The sequence below is a fragment of the Sinohyriopsis cumingii genome, chromosome 3 (assembly GCF_028554795.1).
Source record: "Sinohyriopsis cumingii isolate HCF-2022 chromosome 3, ASM2855479v2, whole genome shotgun sequence".
Lineage (NCBI taxonomy): Eukaryota > Metazoa > Mollusca > Bivalvia > Unionida > Unionidae > Sinohyriopsis > Sinohyriopsis cumingii.
In genome coordinates, this window is record NC_142963.1 from 109,663,029 (window position 1) to 109,674,163 (window position 11,135).

The 11,135-nt window shown below is 35.0% G+C and overlaps 1 protein-coding gene across 1 annotated transcript; it reads right to left on the reverse strand.

The window, feature by feature from the left end:
- Positions 1–2,093: 2,093 nt before the first annotated feature.
- LOC149803561 (uncharacterized) lies at positions 2,094–10,052 on the reverse strand. Its single transcript, XM_089953948.1, has 8 exons — positions 9,700–10,052; positions 9,081–9,128; positions 8,106–8,268; positions 6,711–6,979; positions 4,624–4,980; positions 3,410–3,795; positions 2,647–2,780; positions 2,094–2,171 (listed from the first exon to the last, which is right to left on the reverse strand). Exons 5-8 carry the CDS (start codon positions 4,887–4,889, stop codon positions 2,094–2,096), a joined length of 864 nt encoding a protein of 287 aa, XP_089810074.1. The 5' UTR covers positions 4,890–4,980; positions 6,711–6,979; positions 8,106–8,268; positions 9,081–9,128; positions 9,700–10,052.
- Positions 10,053–11,135: the final 1,083 nt, after the last annotated feature.

Genomic DNA, 11,135 nt, shown 5'->3' on the forward strand with positions numbered 1-11,135 from the left:
TGCCACACTGCAGACATCGTAGCGATATGACTGAAAAATTGTTAAAGCTACGTTAAAAATTCAAATCACACGCACACACGTCTAAATCCGGCACTGGACGAAATAATTAATATCATACAACAGTTTTTTTCTTTTTTTTTTCTTCTTCTTCAGTAAATAGAACGTGAAGATTAAACATTATTCAAGTAAATTTCAGATGTTTTTAAACAACTACAACAGTACTATAGTATAAAAAAAATTAAAAGAATAAAATTGTCACCAATTAGCTTAAATGAATGATCACTTTGAAATTTTCTCTGCAAACAAAATCACATATCCATTTCTGCCAAAGAAACTCGGCCAGTTACCACCTGACATTCCTCTCCCATATATGAAAAGTTTAATTACCATGATTAAATTACAAGAATAAAACAAAATATACCATGCAGTATATGTGGCCCTAAAGAACTAATTCTGAATAAATATTTTATTCATCAAACAGTGTTACATGCATTAAGACTTAAACCTAAGGAAATAAGATGGGGCATAAAACTTGAGAAAAACAGTTGCCAGATGTACGGTAACTTGTAACTGCAGATTTGAACTGTTAAAATGAAGTCCATGGCATCGTAAGTAACAACAAAATAGGCATCGTATATTTGGTAATCAATTGCTGGTGCTTACACATACACACACTGTCGAACATGGTTTCTTTGAAGTATGTCCGAAGGGCAGTCCTTTTCACAAGATCAATGCAAAGATAAGGAGTATGTTCATTAGTCACACCGGCTTTATTGTTTGCGTACTTAAATCAAAACTTTAGCTATTTTGCTATTTAGCCAGAGCTGACCAGAATATGCAAAAGGGGCTTGTCATGGGGGAATAATAAGGCGTATCACAGGGAGAAAAGGCATGTCCCATGGGCGGTCGCACATTGGGGCAAGGGGGTTGGGGTCAATAGCCTACCCCCCCCCCGTTTCTATTGTCAGACAGTTAATGTGAAACTTTGACCTCTTTTCTTTTAATCGCTGCTTTTTAAACTGCCCAAGGAATAATTTTATATCAGTTAAAATTATTACACATTACCGTTATACATACTACATTTTCTTAATTTTAATTTTTATAAGATTACTGAAAATTGTGTTTTCTCGAAACACGACAGGTTTAGAATCTTATTTTTAGAAAAACTTCTATTTGATTAAAATCAAATCTAAATTTCACCTAGGACAGTGGTGATTTGATTTAGATTGTGCCGTGTTAAGGCACGTATGTCAACATCTTGAAAATACATTTACTCATTTCACCAGCGCGATCAAAGTTTCCTCAGGCAAACAATTTTTGTTTCGACAAGCCTGACGGGCACCTCACTTTGAATACAGGATGGGCCGGGACTAAAACCAGAAGGGGCCCAGGGTGTCGGGCTATCAGATTTGTTTTTAGCACTGCTGTTTTAGATAAAAGATATGTGGATTGATTGTTGCATTTTGTGGTCACTTACTCGTCCTTCTGCCATTTTCGTAACTCACACGTTTAACACTTTTTCCCAGGATTTAAAATGTCCAAAGGTATGTCTGGAACAGAGCCAACTTTTAGTCTAGGCCAAGCATTTGCGTATTTTTGAGCTGCCATTTTTTTATGATCCCTCTCGTAACATTCTGTTGAGAAATGTAACGAGCACATAGTGCTGTATGGTGTTGCCTTGAAATCGACTCGTTTGTAATAATGTACCCATTTTTTCATTATGCCTTTATCTTTCGCAAAAAAAAATATGTCCACAGGCTTTTCTTAATGTTCTATTACACCCGTAAGCAACGCAAAACGGTATTGTCTTTTACTATGGCAACTCCCACTTGGGCTGCTGGAGTCGCTACTATGACGTCACATCCCGAAAGTAACCGAATAGGCGCGGAAATTTTGCATACGAGGTCACGGAAATTCAGCTCCTAGAAGATAGGCCAATATTTAAATATTGGCATTACGGTCGCAGATGATACTTCAGAATAAGGTTTTCTGCTATAGTACTTTTATTATTATTCTATATTTCCATTGGTTTCTGGTCTCCTTTAAGGTATGCTATGATTTTTTGATATGTACCATCCTTCTTTAATCTTCTGTTAGATCCGATATCTGAGAATACTGGTTTTAGGACATGGATCAATTTTCTCTGTGTCAGAGTTGACCATGCAGAAGGCCTGAAGAGATATTTAATACACGGCTTTCGGCGCATTAACTGAAAAGTAACATTTCAATAAGTAAAAAAGTTGTAATCGACCCAAACTATTTCATTGGCAAGGTTGCAATAACAAAATGGACTTTGTACCATAACTTCTATTTGCACATAAGACTTTATTATCAGTTTGATTCTTATCTAGTTATGCGCATCTTCAGTTTACCTCTCAAGAATTGGAAAATATGAGGGTTACTAAATTTATAAAGCTTGATGAGATTAGCTGATATTCACATAATCTAATACATGCTAAGCTTATGCTTTTAAAATAACTTAACAATGTTTACAATCCTTATTTAATAAACAAGCTATATTGTATATTGTGGTCCCAAAATCACTGCCAAGATTTTTAGTGTATAATGATAACAGGTTACAAGAGTTTTATAGGTCCGGGTTACAGCTGTAGGTTTGGGAAAGTTTAGATACTCATTTGTGCTTACATCAACAAAACCAAGCCGATTTAAGCCATATCTAAATTGTGCCTGGACTGGTGTTAAGTTTTGGGACAGGAGCGTTTCCAATTCTTCTTCTGTTAGGAAACATGGTAGAGGCCCGTTCTGCATCAATGACAAACCTAAAAATATTGTTAACAAGAATAGAATGGGTACTTTAGAAAAGTACCAAAGATGACGCGCGTGTGATATTAAATGAAAGATATATTTAAACCAAATGAATCATTTTTCTGTTTCACGCTTATTAACTCCAAAAACGAGGCACAGCCTGTTAAGCAAGAAATGTGGGTCATCACAATCACATCTTACTAGTGTTGAAATACGTGTGACATATAAGTGCACGCCAAAAATAGCAATGTATTGACCATGCATGCAACAATGTCGTGTAAACTGAAACTGAGGTATAGGAGTTAAAGAATGTCAGAAATATTTTTGCTAAAACAGTTAGGATCGCTTTATATGTCAAGAGAGAGAGAGAGAGAGAGAGAGAGAGAGAGAGAGACAGAGAGAGTATACTTTCGTTCAATAACAGAATGAAAGACCTATACCATTAATTTACACGACAGACGATTTGCTTTATCGATTGCTTACCAAATTGCAGACCAAAGCTATTTATCACAAAAATTAACATGAAAGCATATTGTGCTCTGCCTAATTTTCACATCGCAAATATGTTGTCCATTGATAGCCGAATTATGACCAGCATAGTAAAAATTAAATCTACAGCAAGTAACGAAAATATAACACTTACCACAAACTAGTCCTGCACCAAAATAGTATTTCCTTTCAAGTCCACCGGAGTCATCTTTCAGTGTGTATGCACCCTCCTCAGCCATTTCAAAAAGTCTCCATTCTTCTTTTATTATCTCTTGCATCATATGAGTGAGGAACTCCTTCCTTGGTCCCCCTAGCTCGGAAGCCTCTTCTCCATAAAATGTCACCTCAAGGGATACCGGAAGGTTGGGCGCTTCCAAGATCTCCTCCATTCCTGTTGCAAACATATTCATCCGCGACACATAGATGGGTTGGGTTTCACCCCCCAGCGGTTCTGTTAATGATGTTTGGTCTAATTGTCTTCCAGTCATTACAGATTTTTGAAAATAGCGCAAGACAACTACTGGGTCATGAATGTCCTTGCTGTGGCAACAAAAAAGAGGAAGTCAAGGTACTTAAATTACTAAATTCAGGTGGAATTTTGTAAACTAAGAAGGCGTCAATATATACTGAAACAAGAGAAAAGAAAAGCAACGGAGTCTAATAATGGCATCCGTCCGTCTACGGGAGACGATGGCATAGCTCCAAAGTACGCTTTTGCTTATCCTTCTTTTTTCTTTTTAGAAAAAAAAAGAAAAAAAAAAGAAGGATAAGCAAAAGCGTACTTTGGAGCTATGCCATCGTCTCCCGTAGACTAATTCAAAGGGCAAACACTCATTCATGTGCATGTGGCAGTGAGAAATAAAGATATCCACTGTAAACATGTAATTGAAGCCAAGCTATATACATGAATTAATATATTTTACTTGGATAACAAAGCAGAAGATATTCAACAAGATTAACTAGTTAATAGATATATTAGCAATCGGTGCTTATCGGTGTGCGTGTGTTTGTGTTAAACCAGTCTTTAATGTTAAGAAAACAGTTACCTTTTTGCAGATGGAAACATAAACAGGTCACTTGGCACAAAAATACAAGGTCCAGCATGTAAAATGAACTAGTTAGAGTTACCTGCATCTTATTATGCATTATTATGACTCATCTAGACAAAAGAATTTCCACTATCTCATATAAAGTAGTGTATCGCTGAAAAGGCACAGATTGGCCTCAAGAAGGAAATTTTGTTTTTCATATACTTTGATCAAAGACTTTTGATCAATTTTTTTCTAAGCATGAATGCATACAGCAACCATACAACGTGACATCTCATAATTGGATCTTTCCGAAAAATATTTTTTTAAAACATCTTACACTTCTTCCAAAATCACAGCCATGTTGTCAACTAAACAAGAAGACCTGTAATTTGTCATTACAGTATGATACAGATCACCAATGTTGGGATGTCCGGTTACATCATTATGACGTTCAGTGTTTCTTGATCCAGCACCATGCTCTTCACTGGTACGTTGTACTATTGCTACTATGCCAGCATGCTCGCTAGTCCCTGAGTTGGGAAACATGGCCACGACATTATCCTGTTGTCTGATAGTTGGAACTGTGGGTACATTACTGTACATTGCACCAGTGTTGAGAGGTGGGTCTACGGTACTGGTGTTGTTGTGTGTTGTTACAACACTAGGCTGCTCACTAACGTTAGCTGGATCATCGCTGAAAACACATAAATATATTTACAACATTTGACAAATCAGATGATTATAGATCGATTCAGATTTATGTCGTCCTGTAAGTTTCATAAAAAGCATATGCATTCTACAAGACATATATTTTAGATAAGAACTGTACTGTAATAGTTGAAATATATGTAGGACATAACTGGAATGACTATGAAGTGGCATATTTATTAATCAAGGATGATTAAATTCCATCATCAGACTCTGTAACATGCAAGAGGATTGACAATGAAGCAAAACATCGCGTAAAAATCCACCAACAGGACATTTAGTTAGTTTACATGGGTAGTGACCAGTGGACTGAGTAAAGGGGACAATGTATAATGTATGATCAATCTGCACTGGAGCCTCACTTTCTTTTTCACTAAAGTGATGCTCTATTGTGATGCTTAGTGGATTCCATACATTTATATGCAGTCTACTTCCAGTAAATCACATATCAAGTTTGCAGGAACTGTACGAATGTAAATCATGTATCAGTTGTACGTGCAACTATACTATACTCTACACAAATATGAATCATTTTTCAAATTTACAGGGAGTTAGTTACACACTCTACACAAATATGTATCATTTATCAAATGTAGAGGGAGTTAGTTACACACTCTACACAAATATGAATCATTTATCAAATGTAGAGGGAGTTAGTTACACACTCTACACAAATATGAATCATTTAAAGCAAATAATCAAGCATTGAAGGATGGACAGAAGACCGTCACACAAATTGTCTAGTCCTGAGTCAAGTAGATCTAAAACCGAGGTTCAAAGACATACAACTTGCTTGAAAATTTCAGTGAAATCTGCATCTTCTCCTGATTTCTGAAAATCATAAAAAATATGTGGTTACGTTTTTAGCAATAACACTCTCAATCCCCAAAATTACGTAAATACTCTGCACACATGATACCATCGCATAAATTTAGTGATCTAAACAACAGGCACTTTCTAACCAAACGAAATGCATACCCTTTGATTCTGTCTAGGTATCAGTAAAGTTTGTAAAAAAATACTCTCAACAGAAAAGCAAAGCAAAACTTCATTTACACAGCACTTCATCTTCGCTAGCCAAGCTTCCGATATGATAATCCTATCTACACCTTGGCGGATCGAACATATATACTGGTGCTTTGTCCTAGCGACATCTATTGGATTTCCTGAACTGCCTCCCATCGTACATAATGCCAAGTAACCAATAGTGTGGTGCATTCTACATTGGCCGAAAATAATGGAGGCAATTGACCTAAAAGGATACTTTGGATGTTTAACCTCGAAAGTATAACTATGTACCAGAGTGAAGCCATTACAGGTGTATTTGAGAGAAAGGAAATTGTGCAAACACGGACTGGGACTAGAAAATTGCTTACTTATCCGTCCATTCTAGCTGTGTGCTCCCCTTGTCCCAATCATGTAGGAACAGTGTTCACATTTGAACAACTTAATTTTATTTGGATGCGGTGGCTTGCCGTTGCATCCAGTGAAATTCATAGACATGAAACACAGAAATATCTGCCCGATACGTCGAGGCGGTGATAGGTTATCATATCGGAACCTTGCCTTGCGAAGATGACAGCCCTTAGAAATTGCACCTTTGTCTAATATACATGAATTGTATATAAACGGAGGTAACATACTGTTGGATTAATGTTAAAGCTTTAACATGAGCAAAATACCTGATACAATTAATTGATAATCAGACTACCTTACCTGACAAGTTTGCATGTGTTCTCTCAGGTCCTTTATAGGTACCATGCTTGAACAAGACAAACACTTTTCTTGCTCTTCAAAAGAGTCTTCTATGTCAAATTATAGCGATACTCTTCTGAATCGGCCTGATGTATATGCGACCTGTACCGAACTCCCTAATGTCTTCTGCACTGCATCTTCCGTGACTTACTGTGGTTAAAACTTTTTTGGAGTTACTTTTTAGCGTTAACAGCTCAAAACCACCACACTGATCTCAAGCCGGAAAAGAGCTGGAAAACAGATAATGAATATTACATTTTTTTATTTTCGAGTACGGATAACACTTTTATATCAATGTTCACTTTTAAACTCAATTTTAAGACAATTATGTGATGTGTTTGTTTGGCGTTAGGATTTCAGGAATAAAGATATGGTTAAATTTATTTAAAAGGTAGGTTCAAGCTGGAAATATTGAATGGATGATGTTGAGTGCTGAGAGGAATCGTCATCGAGTATTATATTTCAGTAATTTCTTGAATATCATTCAATTATTTTTACTCAGATAATATTGTTTTGTGAACGTATCTAAAATTTGGTTTATACTTTTACTTGATTTTGACAAGTAAACCGTAGGACATAGCTTGTTCAACCAAATCTTACTTGTCCGCATAAACGTTAAGAAAAACACCTGGTCTTACAAGTACAGTATTAAAACTAATCGCAAAAGGGGATACAGTTAAGTCTATAAATAAAATAGACAATATCTACTGAATCTGTACATTTCAAATTTTACATAGTGTTTCTGAACTTTTATTTTGTGGAATATTCTATTTAAAAATGCAATAGGAGCTTAACGCATAATTTATGGTCCAACAAATATTAGCTTCCACCACTCCCACTCACACATAAGCTTGATGGTTTAGCAATAATTACTTAATTGTTTGATTTACCAAGAAACAATATTCTAAGTAAACATTGGAGAAAAACATTTCCAGCTGGAATATTCTTTTCATGTTGAGGCTTGGAACACCTTGAAGATGGGAATTTGTACATGTTCGCATTGTTGAGAGGAATTTAAGTTCTATGACTCAACAAATCTGTATATTGTGAAATAGAAGTGCACACATTAATACAATTTGAAAGAGACATTTGCATCAAGAAAAACAGTAGATATAACTCACATCAACAAGCGATGGAGTATCTTCTCTATTATGACTTCAACTGTAACTAGATGAGCAACCTAGAGGCGGAAACCGAGTTGCACAGTGCCTACCTGCTGTTGCTTTTTTTTTACAGTTCATTCTCTATAGATTTAGAACGTAACATACAAGCATTTATTCGCATGCACTTCACTCGTTTCCTTCATTCCAAAAATTTGCCGATCACCTTTCATTACTTTTTCTAAAACATAATTACCTTAGTATGGCCTGTCTCACTTGGTCATGCAAAGCATCAGCAGGAATAATAACTTTCTTTTCCCCAAGGCCATTTTTACGTAGGATTCTCCTTTCTTACAGAAATGGAATATTTGTAGAAGTATTGGAACTCAGACAAACAAAAGATCGAGTCATAGTGCGACCTAAAATAGAAATATGTATCACCGCAGTTTACTTGTTTTGGTGACTTATCAGGACATAAAAATGAGCAATATTTCCTAAAACTTTATATAACTTTATGTTGCATGAGTGAAGCAGCTAGGTATGTGTTTGTGAGACATGGATGCCCACACGCTCCTGTTGAACAAAAATTCAAGTAAGAAATAAATATGCATGTATTTATAAATCATACTTAGGTTTCATATTCTCTGTTGCAATAGTGTGTGAAAAAATGTGATAAATTCCATTTTGTAAATTTTAAATGTAGGCATTTCATCAAAATCGAACAATGTAAATTTGTGAATCGTCAAACACACTAACGAAAAGACATAGCAGAACAGAAACAACAACAACATAAGAGGGGAGAAACAAACACATATTAACATTTGTGCATCGTAAGACAGACACACATCACGCAGACAGTCAATACAATAGTTGGGGTACTTATTTTATATTCAAAATAGTACTAGTACAGAATATTAAAAAAGAAACAAACACTGTGCATTGTTCTAGTGGTTAACTTGAATGTTGAAGTGATGTGGTGCTGGTTTCACATCAAGACAATAAAGGCTATATATTGACTATATATATGGGATAACCTATCTGTGTGAGAGTATTTGTGTGTCTGTGTGTACACGTTCAACCTGATGCATTGTATGAAATGTATTTTTCCATTCATAAGTGTTGTCTTGGGTGCTTAATATGGCAAAAAACAAAACAGAAATAAAGCAACTATATAAAATAGTGATATATAGTGATAATGAAGGGTACCTTTTCTTCTCCCATCAGTCCTTACCAAATTGTTATCAGTCCTACCAGTTCTTGACCTATATGGATTTAATCTCTGTGAAAAACAAAAAGAACATGTGACACGTCTAAATGTACAGAAAAAAAGATTATGTGGGTTTTTCTCATATAACAAAAGATGATGCCTAGGTCATTATATTTTGGGGGAAATCAATAACATTTCATGGTGATATTCGTTTACTCTTCTATTGAAAGAAGACCTGTTTGATACACTAGGCTTCTATGAATGTTATAGGGCTTATGTGTATGGAAACACACTTTATGAATCATAACGTTTAATTAAAGTTTAGCGGATATTATATTTTTACACATTATCAATAGGACATTAGCAAGTTACGGAAAGGCAAAACTATAAATTAGTCCGTGTTAATAGTTTCATTGTTTTTCGCATATTATTTAATTCAGTTTAGTGGCTGTTGAATCGACTAAACTTAATTAAATTGATTAAATGAGACAGTTGCATAAACTTAAGTTAAAATTCAATTTTAAAATCTTCGTGGCATCAACAACTCAGGATGACAGACAGAAAGACGAAACACCGTGATGACAATGATGTAGCTCATGGAATTAAACAGTGCAAAAAGGAGAAGTTTGTTGAAATTATATACCATTGTTCTACTAAACAAGCGTCTGTGTTCCTCTGATACCGATGAAGATGATGTCTGACTCGCAAATGAACCAGATGCAGAGGATGTAAGTGATGATGGGGTGGAGGAAATCTGGTCTGCGACCCTCCTCAAGATAGATATGGCATCATCAAGGTTTGTACTCATGTCTGAATTAAGAATAAAATTGGTAATAGTTATGGAATGCCATAAACAGTACTTGCGTGCAAGCTGCTTGTATGAATCGTTTTCTGTTCTGTAATATCAATTAATTGGTTGTCACAATGAGGAATACGTGTGTGTGTGTGTGTGTGTGTGTGTGTGTGTGTATGCATGTGTGTATGAATGTATGTATGTTTAAATTTGCATTGTTTGCTTGTTAGTTTTGTTTTAAAATTTTTATTTCACTTTATACTATTGTCATGTAATATTGTATGTTGGACTTAACCCAGTAAAAATTCAGGTTCATTTTATATTCGAATTTAATTACTGATTGTATTTTAAAGACTGTGAACAAGTAATATATGGCTAAAATATTCTCTTTGTGTATGGGGTTGATATTAAAATCACTATCAATAGAAGTAGACATGTTTATTTGGGTATGGGTCTAGTTTATTGGAAATTCCCCATAAATTGCCAGGTTTTCCTGTTGTTTACTACATTTTGTATTATAATTTTAGAAATAGTTATAAATAATTACAACTAAGATTTTATTTTGTAAACATTAGGAGCCTTCTGTAAGGGTTTGTATGACAAATGGTAATTGTGACCGGAGGTCAAGTAGTGGACTATATAATATTGTCACTGGAAAAATTATTCATTCGTGATTTAAAATCTTAGTAGAATTATTCTGTATTATTGTTGTGACCAGTAGTTCATATGGGCTGGAATTTTAGTTATTCCAATTATTTCTTCTCTGGAAATACAAACGTGCTCTGATAACATTCTTGGAAATAGAGACTTGGATTTATAGTGAAATACAAAAAAGGATATAATCTCGGATTGTATTATTGTAATCCAACAAAAGACTTGACAAAACAACACTTTACATGCCATCGCAGGCACATCAACCCTTTTAGCGTTGGATTTAATTTGGATTTCCACTAAAGTTTATTCATACCTCTTGTCATCGGAACTTTTGTCTGCAATTCTTTGATTATTTTGGGATTTAATTCGCAATACCATAATTTCTTTCTCTTTATTTTCACTTTGTAATCAAGGGAAATAAAATCTTTGTTGACTTTTTCACAGTCTGTTGCTTCTCACACTTTTCTATTACATATATAAAACGACAGATTCGTAATAATGTATGTATGTATGTATGTATGTATGTATGTATGTATGTATATGTGTGTGTGTGTGTGTATGTGTGTGTGTGTGTGTGTGTGTGTAGCGTCATGTCTATCAAATCGGATAGTAAATACGTAGAATAGTGTAGA